We start from the raw sequence: 18,323 nt of genomic DNA on the forward strand, positions 1-18,323 counted from the left end.
CTCAGTGATCTAAATATGCCTTTCCCTGATTACTAATGAGGTTGAGTATTTTTTCATATATTTATTATCTTTTCATATTTCCTTTCTTGTGAGTTTCCTGTTTGATATTTTTCCCACATTACCATGTTGAAATTATTTAAAATGGGAAAATGTCTATGATAAAAAGGATCAGTTTAAAAAAGAAGAAGAACACAAAATTGACCTACTATAATTTTAATTGAGTAGAAGTAAATATTGAGATGATCAAAGTTTGGAAGATCTGTCATAAAAGTTATCTTAGACACATTAAAATGTGGGATTTGGAGGTAATTTACTTTTCATCTAAAATGATTTTAATATTGTCATAATACTATTTTATCATTTTCAAAGAAAAATCAAGTATAATATTGCTTGATGTTTGGGAAAATTGCCCAAAAAGTTCTTATTCTTTGTTTTCTAAGTCTTCTTCTTGGATCCACGTACACTGAGTGATTATTTTTCTTTATCCCTGCTATTATTGTTATTATTCCTTTCTGGTAGAACACTGTGTGCTTGACCTTAAAAAAAAAAAAATGTATGCGTGCGTATGTGTGTGTGTGTGTATGCAAGGACAGAATAGTGAGAGAAGAAAAACATTTCAAGATTTGTATCTTTAATTAGACGACATGTTTAAATTGCAGTGGAAACTGCATTTCATAATTCATAGGAGAGGGAAATGAAGTTCTGTGCATATCTCTTGAAAACACCACACATTCATGTTTGGAAATGTAACTTAAGTACACACTAGTCTAAGTAGTCCACTTAGAAAATAAATGAGATTGTTTAAAATGTGGAACTGCATGTTTTAAAACAAAAACAAAACCAAGACAGAAATGGTAGTGTAAAAATTAAATAGAAATTAATTCCTGTCCACCTAAATCCTTGGGAAGGAACAAGCTGTCTTCTGGTCCACTGCAGCATTAGCAGCCAACACGCGTCACCTTCCCCTCGTGAATGTAGTTAAGTTCCCACGCATACCCGAGCAGATTTGCACCCCTCACCCCTTGCCCCATTGGCCTTTTTCCTTTGTCTTATGGTCAGCCAGGCTGCTTTCTATTATTTTTCCATTTCCTGCCTGGATCAACTTTTCCAGTTCCCCTGTTACACTCTGCTGAACGATGACTCCTACCCCCCCCCCCCCCCTTACAAGCACTTTCTGCAGCAGGTCCACAGAGCACAGCCGGGATCTTTACTTTTAACAATGACAGACGGGAGCTGTCTTTATAGTTTTACCCTGAGGCTGCAGGCCCCAGTGATACTGCAGCCTTACATTCTCCAAGCGGTTTTGGTCGGCTATATTGGGTGTCTGCTATGGATCTCTGGAATTTTAGCAGGGTGAGCTGGAATGCGCCTGTGTGCATTCTCTGCCTGTAGATGATTTTTTCAGAGCGAAGGCAGAGAGCCTCTGAGTTTATTGTTCTTGCCCTTGCCCAGAACAGCGCCACTTTCCAGTCACCTCACTATGTGGGGCTGTTTGTTAACTCATGTACTAATTTATAAAGTAGGTGTTGCTACATTTCCCTCGCTTTGCAATGAGATGTCAGATCCTATGGAGTGTTGCAGCAGGAGTTCAAGGACAGAAATGAAAGGAGGCCAAAACGAAGCAGAACTTTTGAAACAAGATGATTAAAAAACTAGGATGAAACCTTGCCCAGCAAAACCTGGAGTGCAAACCAAATAGGATTTGCAACTTGAATGCACACCCTCCAGGAGGCCTCTCAGAAGAATCTGCCAAGCAACACTTGGCTTCTGGGGAGTGGGAGCGGGGTGCCTGTCATGAGGTGCCATATCACTGATGTCCTAGAGCCTCCCGTGGTCTCTTCCATCTGCTCAAATTTGAGCTAAGGTGTGGGCTTGGATCTACTGACTAAGATTTCCCTAATGTGTATCCTGAATGTCATCTGAAAACATTTTTTTCCTGATGTGCCTGGAATGTACTTGGATGCTTACTGAAACTATTCTTTTGCTTAATGGAATCAGCTCCGTGGCTGTGGGTTATGATTTGGGAGCACTCTGTAGGGTCAGCCTTACCACCGGCATGTCAACAATATTGCTTCTTTCCTTTAGATGCTAGATGTCTTCCCTAAGGAGTGTGGCTGTAATGGGCTCACCCGTGGCTTCTCAGAGGAGGGTTCCTGGATCAGCTGGGAACTTATTAGAAATCAAATGATCAGGCCCCAGCCCAGACCCACTGAATTAGAAACTCTAGGGACAGAGCCCATCATTGCGGTTTCCCAAGCCTTTTAAGTGGTTCTTTCTCTCTCTCTCTCTCTCTCTCTCTCTCTTTAAAAATTTTTTATTGTTTTTCTTTAAGTGATACTAATGCATGTTAAAGTTTGAGAATCTCTGAGCTAAGCCTGTGGGCTTCAAAGTGATGTGTGCAAAATAATCTGAAAGAAAATATTGTAACTTTGTATTTTATAGTCTCTTTTTCTAATTTCTCTTTTTGTATGTTTTTAATATACTCAATATATTAGTATTATTATATAAGAAAAATGTGTCAACAAATACATGTTGTATAATAGGAGTGCATGTTTAATTTTTTTATTGATAGGAATGCATGCCATACAATATTTGAAGCCTACTTGTCTAGCATTTAAAAGTTCTTCTGCTCTAAATTCAATTGAGCCATTAGCCACCAACAATTTTGCATTAATACAGGGGTGGGCAAGGGTAGGCAAGTGTTGGTAGTACTTGAAACACAGAATTTATTCGTGTATTATTATTTATTAATAATTGTATTATCTTCCATACAAATAACTATAAACCTACTTTTCCCCACACCTGTATATGTATCTCACTGCTCACTTCTAAAATGCTTCACAAACAATTTACAGTGTTTGTTTTTCCATCTGTGCAGGGAGCTTTCACATTCTCAGTAAAGTGGTAAAAAGGAGTCCTCTCCATTGCATCCTAGACACTCTTGCCTCTTCTTGGACAAGGACACAATAATTACGTCCCATGAACAGCATCAATGACACCTTCCCCTTCCCACTCAGGCACTCGCTATTGTGCATACAGAGGAGACAGCCAGAAGGGGATTCTGTGCCCTTTCTCATCCTCATTGCTCTGTCCACAGTGTCTCCCAGCTCCCCAAGTGTGCCAGGTTATGCTAGCCTGGTGTGCCTCCTGTGTTATACGTACACCTCTGCTCCCTTTGTGTTATGCATTTCCCTGAGCGAGGCAGAAAATATCATTGTACATTTATTATAAATTGAAAAATGAAGGAACGAAGAGTAGGGCCGACTTTTAAGCCACAATAATTTAAGGGCTCAACAAAGGAAAAAGTAGAAACTAATTATTCAGTAACATTAATCAATCTGTAAATTAAGGATAAAGACAGTAACTACTTCATGAGAATTAAATAAGATGCAAGTGCTTACTTAGCATGGTCTCTGGCACATAGTAAACTCCCAGTAAATGTTAGTTCTATTATATTTTGCTATTGCTGAATCAAATGCCCAGAAATAGTAAAGTGGGTTTCTACCCTCAAGTCCTTTGTCAGTAAGTTCATTAACCTTTTTCCCACAAGCAAAGGACTAATTATCTTACATAATTTATGCTACTTTGAAAATCAAAAGTAATGCTTCTATTGGAGAGTCTGACCTAAACATTGGTTAATCATTATCTCCTCCTGCCCACATGTCAGTCTGCCTGGAAGAGCTATTTCTGTTCTTGAGTTAACAATTGGCAGAGGTGCTGAGTCCTTTCATTCCATTTCACTTAATGGTACATTATACTTCATTATTAAGAAAGAAAAAAATTATATGTAGCTCTACATGGTGGAATCATTTAGTTGAAAACTTGAAGGCAGTAAAATGATACCACACCAAGGAAGGAATAAAAGAGTGCAGGTTTTCTATCACTGTTAAGAAAAATTAGTGTGTCTTAAAGGGACTTTACAGTACGTTATCATCAAATAAAACAGCATAGAATAATATGGGAGTTTCAATGAACTCCTACAAAAGGATTCCAGAAAAAGTAACACTTTCTTCCTTTTCTTTTCTGAATTCACCCTTTGCAAAAGCAGGATATTGATAAATACTCTGTGAATTAATCATTAAATAGGAATAAAGCCTGTAACAAAGGTATACGTATATCTAGACACAGCATACAGAGTTGCCTTCCTGGAACGGTTTGCCATTCATTTGTGCTTGTTATGACATATAGCTCCCATATGTTATGTAACTTAAATTTTTTCATAATGGTATGAAGTAGCTAATATTATTTTAGTTCAGTATTTGAGGCACTGAGTGGTTAAGAAATTTGCCTAAGCTCACAAGTTATAAGTCATGAAATCAGAATATAATAAAATCAGAATTTTTTGACACTGGACCACCTATACTTCATTATACAGGCTGAAAGATAGCCTTTGTGTTAATATTTATTGCTTCTTTGAGAAAGTGTGAACTACTTGAAGGACAGTGGACTCTCTCCCTTCTGTAGTCAGGTAACTGTTGCTTTTTCACTGACTTGGACACACTGAAATCACCAGCCTTGCCCCTTCGAGAACAGTGCATGAATCACATGGTTAGCCTTGAACATTCAGCTTGATTTATTTCAGCAAACATGGATTGAGAGCCTTCATTGAGCTAGACACTATGCTAAGTGCTTGGGAAACAGAAATAATGGATTAAACATTCCGCTCTTGGGGATATTAATCTGGAAGGAAATATACCAAAAGCTTAATAATGGATACCTCTAGTATTACTATGTAATCTTTCCCTCCTTTTACTTTTCCACGTAAAATGTCTGTGAATATGCATTACTTAAAGAAAGCAAAAGAGGGCTGCAAGAAAAGAACTCATAAGAAACCCAACTCTAATGGTAAAACGTAATCTCAGCCTTCTAACTCCTCATATCACATAGGTACAACTTTTTAAAGCCACACTGGGAACCAATTAATCGAGAACCTACTATGTACCAGAAAATCTGTTAAGTGTAACAGGTTATAAAGATAAACAAGGCCAACCTGCTGGCCTTGAAGGAATTTATAATCCAGAGGAAAAATCTCATAGTGGAATATGATATTTTCCATGTACATGAATACTGGTTTGTTCTGTTTGCATAAAAACTTTTGCCTTTTTGTAGAAAATAGCTCTTACATCTGTCTAAAAATGCACATTCCCATATTGGCATGAATTGTCATCTTTTCAGTTATGCAAAAAATACAGATTTTCATCTCATGCCAATAGAAAGACAGAATAACACCACAGAATCCTATTAGATATAATATTTAAAGAACCTCTGGTGCTGGGTAGGAGTCTAAAGCTGAAAAAGTGAACTACAAAACGTTTTAAAAAGTTCTGAATCTTCTCTAAATGATTCCTATAAACTACAGAATGAACCACACAGCTAAACTGGAAGCTATGAAGTTCTAATGGTTTGCTTTTGTTATTAGCATGATAAACAGAGGCCAGTTTTCTACCCTAACCTTAAATCCTGCTCAAAGAGCCTTTGTGCTTAATACTTCCCTGACTCTAAAAAATAGAATCTCAGGCCTGCGTTGGCCATATTTTGGATTTTCCTGGTTTTTGGTCACTGCTGTAGATAAAACAGTCTCTCTCATGTAAGAGGAGGCCATTGGCATCGCAGCCATGATGGCCTTGATGATTAGTTATTCTGTAACTATACAATGGCTATCGTAATTAATTTTTAAAGTATTGATCAACATTTTGTGCTGTTACAGTTAAGGGAGATAAGGAAATTTCTCTTTTTATCAAAAACTCTCTTTTGGATTTATTGAATAAGTTCAATTAGGTCAGCCCAGTTCTCTCAGGTTGTTTTAAAATTGTCATTGTTTCAGCAATATTGATGAATCTTGTAGCTTTAGCTAAAGAGAAATACAGCATTGCCTAACTTAATGACATAATTAAGAATGAAGGGCTAAATACCATTTAGCTAAACCAACAGTTCAATATATTGAGGCCTAAAATCCCAGTGGATAAAAGCAGGAATGAACTGCATGTTGCAATCAATGACTCAGACTTTGAATATAATGAAAATAAATGAGTTGAATTCTTTCCAGTGTATCACATAATAATTGAATGATAATTGACCTTTAAAGATCATTGGTATCAGGCACCAATAATAAACATCAGAGGTTGAAAATCTTGATTTTAGATGCAAAAAAATATTTTCCAGATTAAAATGTGGAAACAGATATATGCTTCTTTAATATAAATGCATATATACATGTATATTTAAACACAGACTGATCTTAGATATAGTCAGTGGTAAAGGGCTGTGTTCTACCCATGTAACCCATGGTGCTGATTATCATCCCATCAGAGGTTGAAGAATCCAAGACTCAGACTCCATCAGTTACAGATCTCTGCCTGTTAGCTGTGAGACTCACAATCCTTGGTAAACTGGGACCAAATGAGCTGTTTGAAGATGCCATATGACTCTCAACAGTTGACCATAAAGAGAAAAACATTTTGAGAATTAGAGGGAAAAATTGAAGAGCCAAGAGGATAAAAGGATGAGGGAAAAGGCCAAGACAGAATAAGAAAGATATTTGGGAGATTGAAGAAATAGTACCTTATATGTAAATATTTATTTTCTCCTGACCAATAAATATGAGCTTCAAGTACCAAGAAGAAGAAGTCCTAATGTGCAGCCCATTGTCTCTGCTGACCTCTGATGCATGAGAAATTCCCAGAAATCTCAGAATTGCTAGAGAAGTCACCACCTATTCCCAATTCTCCCCAGTAATACTTTGATCAGTCCCTTTTAAGTTAAATAAAAGATGATTTACAATTCAATAGTCATATTTTTAGTCTTATTTCATTATAAGTATCATAATGTCAGAAAACTGATGGCTATTGATTTTTTTTTAGTGTTTAAATATACTTATTACTCTTTAAATGGAAAAAATAAACAAGCTGTTTGGTAGTGCTACCCATTATTTATCAACTCTCCCAACTTGGTCAGAGGGAAATGTCAAAGGTACTGGCAGAGAGCAAAACAAAAGTAACAGGGAGATGAGGGCCATAAATAATATGGCCCTAAATCATAAAAGGTGATGGCCCCTCTGAACCCAGTTGCTTTGCATAAAGTTACCCAAAGTAGCAGCCAAAAGATAATTCAGTTGGACTTCAGGTTTCACTTTCTTGTTAAAAGTCCTTTCATTTCGGACTGAACCCCAACAGCTCCAGGGCGGAGTTTGATCCTGACTGGTGTTCAGTGGTGAGCAAGTCACACAGCCGTATGTTCCCACGAAGAGATATGCTGCAAAGTCAGAGGAATTACTGCAATGTTTCTTCAAAGTCTCCTTGGGGAACAAAACTTGCTATAACTCTCTGTGAAGAAAATACAGGAGGTTTCCTCCTAAAACACAACTTTCATAAAATCTCACTAGAAAAGGATTATGAGAAAAACGGAGACATAGGGAGACTCAACTATTATACCTATAGTTACCTTGAAAAATTCCTGGGTTCCATTTCTTCTGATTAACTAGACTTCTCTTTTTATTGCACTCTGTATTTTGGTGTAAAATAGTACAGTCTTTTAGTAGGTATCTGGCATCTGTTCTGTGGATATGAACTTGGATAGACCCTATAATTACTTTTAAGAATGTGAAACCTAGAATAATAACTGGGTCACACACACACATATTTGTGCCCTCCCTGTCCTCTGTTAGTTATATACAGTCATGGGCCACCTTGCAAAGCCTACTTCAAGAAAACCAACCATGTTAAGGCTAGACTCTGACACTGTCCCTGAATTTGGCACAGAATTAGGGTATACACTTGTAACTGGAATCCATATTGAGAGGAAACCACAGGCGGTATTGGAAGAGCTATCCTGGAGATCCAAATCCTTGAGTAAATCATTGAATCCCTTTTCTCCCTAGTTATTTGCTCTGAAAAATAAAACAAATAATATTCCCTTCGCTCATCACATTTGGCTTCCTGAACCTTTCCTTGCGGTTTGGCTTAATAGCCAGAACTGATTGGGAAAAGAAAAACCTGCCTGCATTTGCTGCAACAGGAGTTCTGGTTTCAACCCTGGCAGATGTGGCTCAGTTGGTTGGAGTGTTGAACAGTAGAAAGGGTCACGGGTTCAATTCCCGGTTAGGGCGTAGGCCTGGACTACAGTTTGGTCCTCTGTCAGGGTATGTGTGTGAGCAGCAACCAATCAATGTTTCTCTCTCTCATCAATGTTTCTCTCCCTCTCTGTAAAATCAGTATGTCCTCAGGTGAGGATTAAAAAAAAAGAAAAAGGAGTTCTGGTTTCCATCTCTGCTAGCTGATGAACCCCAAGTGTTTATGTCATCACTAAAGTCTGTGAAATGCTAAGTGGCTGTCAGTGGGGTCACACCTATGTTGCTCAGCCTAATGGCATGTTTATTCCACCAAAGCCCATATTTGAGAGCCGTAAGTAAATAAAAAATATTATAGAATAGCAGACAATTTTTAAAACTAAAGACTATGCAAGCATAAGACTAAGTAAACACAATTATGATGTGTTAAAATGAATTGCAGCCAACTGTCCTTCACAAGTTTTTCTTCTTTTCCCTCACATGGTCCCATTTGATCCTTGAGAAACTTCAGTCCCAAATAGTTGTTATTCCTATTTCACAGCTCAGGAAAGCGAGTGCCAGAGAAGTTAAAGTGGTTTTCCTAAGATCACAATTCTAAGCAGTGAAGGCTATATTTAGAACTAAGTTTTCTGACTCCAGAAACCATATTCCTTTAAATATGTCTTGTTGCCTTCAACTAAATATATAAACCATTACTTAGGGACAGACTTTCAAAACAACAAACATTTTGCTGGTTTTTAAAAAGTCATTGGCAGCTGCACAGAACACCAGAGCCTGGCAAATTCGGCAAAAGAGCAGATGCAGGGCCAACACATTTTGTAACTAAAATCCCCAGGGTGTTCACTCCTGAACTTGACCTCTCTAGTCATAAAACTTCTCAGTTGTTTTGTTCAATTTATACCATGAAATTTGGGGGGGAAATGTAAGTCCTGGGACATCAAGAAAATACCCATCCCCTAGATTCTACAATTAACATTTTATTACACTTGCTCTATCACATATCCACCTGTCTTTTCATCCCTCGTTCCAACCTGCAATTCACATTAGTTTTCTGAAGTTGCAGACATCAGTCAACTTTACCCCTGGACGGGTCGGCACCCATATCATTAACTAGAATTCAATATTGGCTTATGGTTCTCTTTTTTAGATAAACTTTTCTTATATTCAAATGCACGAATCTTAAGTGTACCACTCAATAAGTTTTGCCAAGTGTATACACCCGTGAACCTCAAAGCTCTCTATAGAGTATTACCCTCCGCCCAGGAAGTTCCCTCCCCTCAGGCCTCTTTCCAGTCAATTCCCTCCCACCACTTGTCACTCTCAATTAGTTCTATCTGTTCTACAACTTCATATAAATGGTGTCATACAGGATTGACTTTTATGTTAAGGATTTTCTCATTCCAGATCATGTTTCTGAGATTCATCCATGTTATTTCATGTATCAGGAGTTTACTCCTTTTAACTATTCATTATTACTCTATTGTAGGAATATACTGATTTCTTTATCCACTTTCCTCTTGACGGATACCTGGCCTACATCCAGTTTTAGGTTATGCTAAATAAAACTACTGTGAATATTCCTACAGAGATCTTTTTGTGAATGTTTTTATTTCTCTTGGGTAATTACCTAAAAATGGAATTGCCAGGTCATAGGGCAGGTGTATGATTAGTTTTTATAAGAAACTTCCAGAACTATTTTCAAAGGAATTGTACCATTTTAACCTTTGCCAACAATGCATGAGAGTCTCTGTTGCTCCAGATCATCATTGGTGTTTAGTTTTACGCAACAGGAAGGTCCACAATAGAAAGCATTGCCATCATCAAGGGATGATTAGGCGATATTCATGCACATACACCCCTATTACTATATCAGTTCGAGTTTCTTGAGCCATATGATTAAGACATTAAATCCTAATTCTCATCCTTAAGGAGCTGATTGAAAGTTTCATAACTTGGCAGTTATTTTAAATGTTTTTGCATTCAACTTGACGCTGAACTGTGGTCTAAGTTTATTTTTAGGATGTTTTCCTATAATTACTAAGGTTTTCAAAATAACCAAAATATTCAGTTTAGATCTTAAGTTCATAAAATATATATATAATTACAACCTAGTCACTACTCATAAAATTTCTTTGAATGAACTGAGCAAGTATGAATCACCTCAGGACTGAGTCTCACAGACCTAAACTTTAAGGAGAGGCAATCATTATAGACCAAGCCTAAGGAATAGGTGCTAAAGTTACCTCCAAGTTAAGCTGCTGCCAGTTCCTGGAGGAAGTCCATAAGCCTCATTTTATTTTAATGTAAATGTTTCCTTAGACTTTATAATTTGTTCATTTGTCAAGCTTTTAAATTACTGTTTTTTGGCTTTTCCTCCGTTCTCCATGCTCTGACTGTTGCTCATTTGTTATGAAAATAACCTAAATGGTCTTAAAGCTTCTCAAAAACATATTTCAGTTCACTGCTTATAATATTAGACATATTATAACCCATTTGACAATTTGTCTTTTAATGAACCTTTAGCAATTAGTAACACAGCTTAGTGCTCTAAAGTGGGAGTAATAAAATATATAAGTCTTGAGGCTAATGTAACCTGGTCAAGGCATCATGAAACGCTGATATGAAAGATAACTTGTCCACTGCTCTTTAACTAGTTTCTCTCTTTCTCTATACTTCAATTTTCCAAGAGAGCAAAAGCTAATCTATGAGTATATACATGAAGTTTTTAACCAGGAAGTTTATAATGCAGCTTTAGCATCAATTAAGTTTTGTTTGGCTGATTCTATTTCTAGTGGCACCTATTTAGTTCCTTCCCATAATAGTCAGGGCAAAATGGTCCCCCAGTTTCTGAAATCACCATTGGTTTCAGAGGCATTAGGGAGATGGCCCCCAAGGAAATGTTATGAATTAGTCATTTTAATCTCTGTTTTGATATGCCTTTTTACAGAAGCACTTAATAATACATTGCTTTATCTCTCTCTCTCTCTGTCTAGCTATAAAATAATAAACAAAATATACTGGCTCTGAAGATATGTTAATATGGTGGTCATTTCTTTAAATTACATAAAATGTCATCTATATATGAGGTTTGCCTATTTTTTAAAATAAGCTACTAGGCACATATTTTATACTTCTGAAAATAAGAATGCTCATGGCTTGAAATGATACTGTACTGGCTAATTGCCCCACTCATCAAATGTACAATACAGACAATGGATTTATTATAGGGTTTTTTAAAAAATCTGCATATGAGCCACGATGGTCAATGTCATACATATGTGAAAATAGGCAGCTAGGATTGGGACGATGAGGCAGCACAGAAAAGACCTTCCTGCCTTCAGATATCTTCCCTCTAACTCGCCTTTGGGAAGAGACACTATCTTCACATTTTTCTATCAAAATCAGTGTATTGGCAGGTAATATGCAGGATGACATTTGATTACACAAACCATTAATGCTCAATATCCCTTCGGAATCTAGCAGGGCTGTGAGGGGATGGGACAGAGTCAGAGACATTTTGAAAGGCTGAAATGATATGAAACAATGAGACTGTGTGTGTGGTGGTGGAATGTGGGGAACAGCTTGAGGCTGGAAGGCACCTATGGGAGGAAGCTCTGAAATAAAATCTGGGAACTCGCTCCAAAGATATACTTGCCTGCAGTGTTGGCCTAGGGCGGGACCCAGGAGGCACAAATGAGAAAATATTGTAGTCTTTTATTTTTCAGTTAAAGTCATATTTTGCATACAAGCTCTTTTGAAACACTTTGTTCTTTCTGACACGGAAAAGTCATGGGATGACTGCACATCATTGGTTCTAAAGCAAAGAACGTTGTGCATTTTCTTGTGTTACATAAGCCATATGGTTAGACACACTCTGGCTCATCTACTAAACAAGTATTGAAAATGAAAACTGTCAGTGCCGTGTAAATACAAATTCTTTTTACTGTGATTCCAGGATTTAAAAATTGAAGCCTCCATTTTTTTCCTGATTGTTACCCCAGACATTTTGCCACTGACCCACTTTACAAAGGAATCAAATTCAAACACTGCATTATTTAATCAGATTCCATTGCATTTTAAATGAATGGGGAATAGAACTAAAGATAACACATTAGGACAAGTGACAGAGTTCACTTTTGACTTCTTCCACTTCAAATCTGTCTCTAAACTTTATCCATTTTGTTTAGTTTGCTTATTCAACACATGCTAGCGTACTTGCATATAAGAGTTTACTGACAACTTACTCCTCTCTTTGTAATCAAAATATAAAAGTGATCACTCCATGTTTTATCATATTTACATTTATACATTTTATCACAGTTAATAGAGGAAGGCTCAAGGACTTTAAAACAAATTTTAGAACATAAGTTCAGTGTTTACTTAGCATTAGATTGTTAAGCATAATTGAGTTTTCTTATTAATTTCCTCTTTTTCATAAAAATTTTATTTTTTCATTAAAAACATTTGGCCTCTCATAAATTAACCATAGCAATAAAGGAATATTCTTTAGACTGAGACAAAAGCCCTTGAAAAAATAATTTGTATCTTGGCTCTCTAATCATATTATGCAAGGGTCTTAATATTAAAGAACAATTTCATCACTGGCGATGGAATAGCTCTACACTTGTTTCTCTGAAAATAAGAGCTTTTAATCTGTTCTTGCAGTCTGGGATATTTTTGTGGTTTAAATATATTTTGGAATTTGTTCCAAGAGTTAAATTGAAAATATCCGATACTTTCAATTACTTAAAACATTTATGATTTCAAGCTCCCAGCAGAAATCTGCAGCTGAAAGGGGGGGGGGGTGAAATTAAGAGCTGTTAGTCAGAAAGACACTTACGTAAGAACTATGACATTGGTCATTGGTGTGAAAGCAAAGGTGCTAAATTTTAGACTCAAAGCTTTAAGGAAGAGTTACGGAGTATTTATGCCTGTCAGAGCTCAGGCAAGTGGCTGAGGAGTGAAATCCTGAGAACGTTCACAGCCTTTCTTTTTCATTCTGTTGCAGCCCGGAAGATGGTGAGATCCATCCAGAAATCTGCCGGCTTTATATCCAGCTGCAGTGCTGCTTAGAAATGTACACAACAGAGATGCTAAAATCCATATGTCTGCTGGGGTCTCTTCAGTTTCACCGGAAAGGTATCTACGTTTAATATAGTGCCATAAACCCTGGGGAATATTAAACAAAAGCTCATCTTTTGCAAAGTACCTACGTGCATGATATGTCTATCTACACACAATTAGAATGGATATAAATATTCAGGAAATGTTTCATATAAATTAATAAAAGAAGTCACTATCAATTCTAAGTGCATAAGAACACAGATCTCCTTGAACAGAAATTGTGGTAAAAACAGTCCTCAATGTATTATTTTACCACTTTTGAATATGACTTTGGTTAGAATCATCACAAGCATCAAGAATATATAATGATCTCACTAGGCTAGCAAATGCTATCCAAAGTTGCTGCTATTTTCCTAAGTTAATTAGGTTGCAAGAAGATAGATTACATGTAGTACCTCAATAATTTAAAAATAGGGAAAACTCAACAAACAATGGGGAGGCATATTAGTAATAGAAAAATCTCATTACCAGGCCCAAACTATAAAGGGAGTATATTGGCTGAAATTGACTGAAGCCCCGAGCAGTGGTAGTGGCTTCCAAATGGTTTGATCAGACTACTACTGACTTCCATTCTCACAGTGATGCTTTGCCTTTCCCTGGCTTAACCCTCAGGCTGCCTTTTCCCACATCAGCATACTGACTGCAACAGTTCCAGTAATGACAATTGCACATCACAGGATCCACAAGAAAACAGAACTTCTCCCACTACAGGCTAGCAAACATCCTAAGCTTCGTTCTGATTGAGCCAGGTGAGATCATGGATCTACACTTGAACCAATCACTGTAGCCAGAGAGATGGTATTATACGGGCTAATTTAAGCAATCAAGGCCCATTCCTGGGACTAGCAGAGGGTCAACCCCATCCAACCAGTGGCTATTACATGATGCAAGAGGGTGGATGGAGTGACTGATGGGAGGAAGCCCAAAGTTCCATTACTGAAGGATGGAACCTATATTTTCTTTACTAATTCATATAACAATAATTTATTGAGAACCTCCTGAATGTAAACATTTTGTGCTTGAGCTCAGGGGAATAAAGGTTACATTAAATGAAGTACTTGCCTATGACTTAACTTTAGAGACAGAACAAGTCAATAAACTAATACTGTACTCAGGAAAATCTTGTAGAAAGGGTAGGACTTGTGCTGGATTGTGAAGAAAGGGCTCAGGTAGGCAAGGAAAAAGACATTTCAGGTGAAGAAACAAAGTAGAGATTTGAAATCAAATGAGCATGCCCTTTGGGGGGAACTAAATGACATGATAAAGTACTTATAAAAATCAAATTTGTATATACACATGAGAGAGACAGAGAGAGCGCGCACAAGCAAATAGCCCTAAGAGTCTTAGGGAAATAGTAACTAGTTCTAGCTTGTAACACTCAAAATTTCTTTCTGTTTAGAATCCCTTTCTGGTATATGTCTTTTAAAACTATTATAAAAACTGTTGTTTTGATAACTTTCATGTTACCTAATTTCTTCTGTTACAGGTTGGCCATTCCCTTCTCCTTTAGTATTTCTTTTCCATCAAGGGAAGAAAAGAAATTATAATTGAGCCATGAAGGTTGGCTCAATAAGAGTCTCTGGTCAACTTTTCTTTGAGATTAAATACTGAAACCAAATTGTTTCACAGTTATTTTTATTTCTATTCACCTCCCTGGCTGCCACCAGAGGTCCCACAAGTATTGTATATCACATTTAGTTTTACTAGTACACTGAGTAGTGATGAATTTACTTTTTGGAGGGCACACGAGGTCACTGCAGATGCAAAGAGTATGGTTTCTTTCTGGAAAAAGTAAGCCTCAAATTATTTTAAAGTTTCTTCAGTGAGCATGAATTTAGTAATGAAGACTGTCCTTCTCTTCCAAGTAAGCAAATCACAGTTATCCATAGTCCTTAACAATATCTTTAGTGGATCTTCGTATTTTTTTGCATATACAATGCTTCAGAATTGTTGCTGTCTCATAAGTTTGATTGGTACAACCCATTACTTGGCAATCTTTTATACTTAACAACATCATGCTATTGCCATAAAAATGAAGAAAAACAGTACTAAAATGATTTTTTTCCATGGCCAACAAAATTAAATTACTGAAATGTGAGGTAAAATCTGCATTTAATAAAGGCTATTGAGTTATCCCACGCAGAGTGTGGCTCTGAAAAACTGTGTTTGTTTCAAGAAGACGACAGAAGGGAATAATTTTAGATGTTTTGTAGTTTCATATTCCAACACTTCAAGTTGTAGATTGGACCATTACTGACAAAGTCTAATTTCTATGTTTATAGTGAAAAATAGTTATTCTCACTTCTTCACAGTTAGGGTGGTAAGAAGTCCTTTCCCATAACCCAGTCCATGTTTCACAGTGACCATTAATTAGTCCCTGTTTCCTTCCATCAGATGAAATGAGATTGCAGGTTTCGTTCACTCTGTTGGCAGAAAGTGGAGCCAGGTTTCTAAGGAAACTGAATGATCCTGCTCTGATGGTCATGGCTTTCCTCTCCCACATTCTCTCCCATTCAATCAGTTTTGGCAACATCCCCATTCCGAAAGGAGCACAAATGACAGAACACTCCAGTGTAGCTCCCTTCACACATGACCTTGCTCTTTCCTTCTTTCTTCTCGGCTCGTCTCGCTCGTCAGTGGCCATCTCCGACTCTGCTCTGCCTCTCGGCTGTAGCTCACAGCAAAATTGCCCTTAGGTCCTTGAGGGGTTCTCTCCCTGAAATGTGTCACCATGATAAATACAGAGATAAAAATATGCAAGGGAAAATGTAATCACAAAAGGGAAAGAACAGAGAAATGTTGAAAGTTGAAAAATCTTCATTCAAAATCCAGTGGGAGCTGAGAGCTCAAGAGGCTCTAATGAGAAATTAATGAACTGCTATCCAGCAAAAAAACAGGATGAACTCAAGACAAAGAACAGACTATGAGCAGTCAAGACTCCAGTGTATTCAGCCCTGTATTAAGAAAAGGAAATGACCCGCACCAATACAAGAAACAAGCAGCATAAAGACAGAAATGGAATATACCCACAAGTAAAGACCTTATTATTTTCCAATGCAATGAGACAGTTGATACTAAAAATAGAATGGTAGGTTAGAAGAAATGAAGCAGACTAAATCTTAAAATAGACTATGATTCAAATTCCAAGTGGAAACATACATTCATCCTTTGAACAAATATTAATTGAGCACCTAGGATGTGTAAGGCACTATTGTAGGTACAGTGATCAGGCTAAAGAGATCCCTGTCCTTGTAGACTACATAGTCTAGTGCAAAGAAATAGTTTGTGTTTTTTTTTTTTAATGTTCTTAAAATACCAAATATGAATAAGTGCAACATCAATAATGAAAATAGAATGGGTGATGTAGTAGTGACTGGGTGCTTTAGAAGAGATGGCCAGACTCTCTGAGGAGACAGCATTTAATCTGAGATCTGAATGACAAGAAGAAACAACCACATAAACATTGGTACCCAATGCAAAGGACCCAAGACCAGAACACACACTGTTCAAAGAATATAAGCATGACCAACTTTCTGAGGTTTAAGGGTGATCTAAAACCATGTATCATTATTCTATATTCATGTCTTCATATGCCCAACAATTAGTAGGATACCATATTTACCAACTTTTGTCAAAGTAGATGTTAACTAAGCAGTAAAATGAAAGGAATGATAATAGCTTCCTCTGATTATGTACCATCTACTTGCCAGGTGCTTTATACATGTTATCTCATTTTATCCCTATGTCTCATTTCCCCCATTTCACTAATGAAGAACCTGAGGCTAAAAGAGATAACTGCCCCAAGGTCACATAGCACAACACTCCCATTGCAAAGTTTGTGACTGTTTCTCTACACCAGTCCATTCCCCACTAAGCTGCACCAGAGAAGGGCAAGAGAACAACATATCATATGGAGACATGAAGACCAGCAATAGCAAGATGATTGAATTTTATCCACAGATCTGGCTTAATGATTAGTGTGCATACTTCAAAATACCATGTTTAATGGTATTTAATTTCTTACCAAAATAGCACAAAGTTCAGGAAGTTTCTTTTAATATGGGAGGGAAAATTAACTCCATAGATCATTTAATGATTTATAAACTACTTTACTTTGGGTAAAGAAGTTTAATTTTAAGACATGATCATACTTAGCAAAGTAAAATAAAATGCACCATTCATGTGATCCAAAAGGATCATGGCTTAGCCTTAGACACCCAATATGGGAAATCTTGTTCATTGTTCTACTCTACTTTAGAGGCTGGAAATGGAGCGATACACCCTCATGGGGACCTCTTCTGATCTATCTTCCATTGTCTGTTCTTTCCCTGTGCTGCAAGGGGACCTTGTGCTTTCTCACTCCTCTGCCGGAGCCACCTCAGTGGCTGCTCATTTGGGAGCAGCAATAGGACCACAGTGAAGTAAGGATCACAGAGCAGGACTTAGGGCAGCGGAGGAAAGAGGGTCGTTCTGTGTCTCTCCTGAACTGGCACATGTTTACTTCCCAGTTTGGGGGAAAGAATGGAGCTCTGTGTGTGATATAATTATTACTTTCTATTCTGTATCTTATGGCACTGAGAATAACTTCTTGCCATAGTACAGAAAAGTATTTGAAACTACTTCTTCATATAGGTAAACAACTGAATTAATATAACTTATTTCAATTTAAATGTCATGGTTTTTAGAAATGAGAGAGTAAAAGTGGATTACTTAACAAGCAGCCTACATTTCCCCAGTTTTTTTCGCAGTGCATGGAATTAAAAGCACCTACCAGTCATGAAAATGCATGAGAGTGAGAATAACTATCTGGATAAGCTCCGGGCATCTCATGTAAGCCGTATTCATTTTGTTGCTCATAGTCAGTATGAAAACTCCCCTGAAGGCCTTCCCTGGGCAGAATATCATAGCAGATAATGTGTCCGGATTACAAAGGCCATAGGATATTTGCCCCTACCATCAAAGTAATGATAGTGCACAGACACATGATTAGCTCAGAGAAGATTGATTCGCTTTGTTTTGACTTCTGGAGAAATTTATGTAAATGAATAAAATTGACTTTGCTGGACACTAGAGGCAAACTCAGGCCTTCCACTCTAAATAAATGACCCCAGCCCAGTCCTCCAGGGCCAGCACT

General features: G+C 37.2%; 1 protein-coding gene across 2 annotated transcripts in view; it reads left to right on the forward strand.

The window, feature by feature from the left end:
• The window catches only part of RGS7BP (regulator of G protein signaling 7 binding protein), a 79,100-nt gene that overhangs the window by 39,507 nt on the left and 21,270 nt on the right, over window positions 1-18,323 (forward strand). For both annotated transcript variants that reach the window (XM_090278939.1, XM_090278940.1), the window contains exon 3: window positions 13,074-13,204. In XM_090278939.1, coding sequence (XP_090135065.1) covers window positions 13,074-13,204 — 131 coding nt within the window. The remainder of the gene's footprint in view (window positions 1-13,073; window positions 13,205-18,323) is intronic.

The sequence above is a fragment of the Furipterus horrens genome, unplaced genomic scaffold (assembly GCF_987537825.1).
Source record: "Furipterus horrens unplaced genomic scaffold, mFurHor1.1.pri manual_scaffold_5, whole genome shotgun sequence".
NCBI classification, from domain to species: domain Eukaryota; kingdom Metazoa; phylum Chordata; class Mammalia; order Chiroptera; family Furipteridae; genus Furipterus; species Furipterus horrens.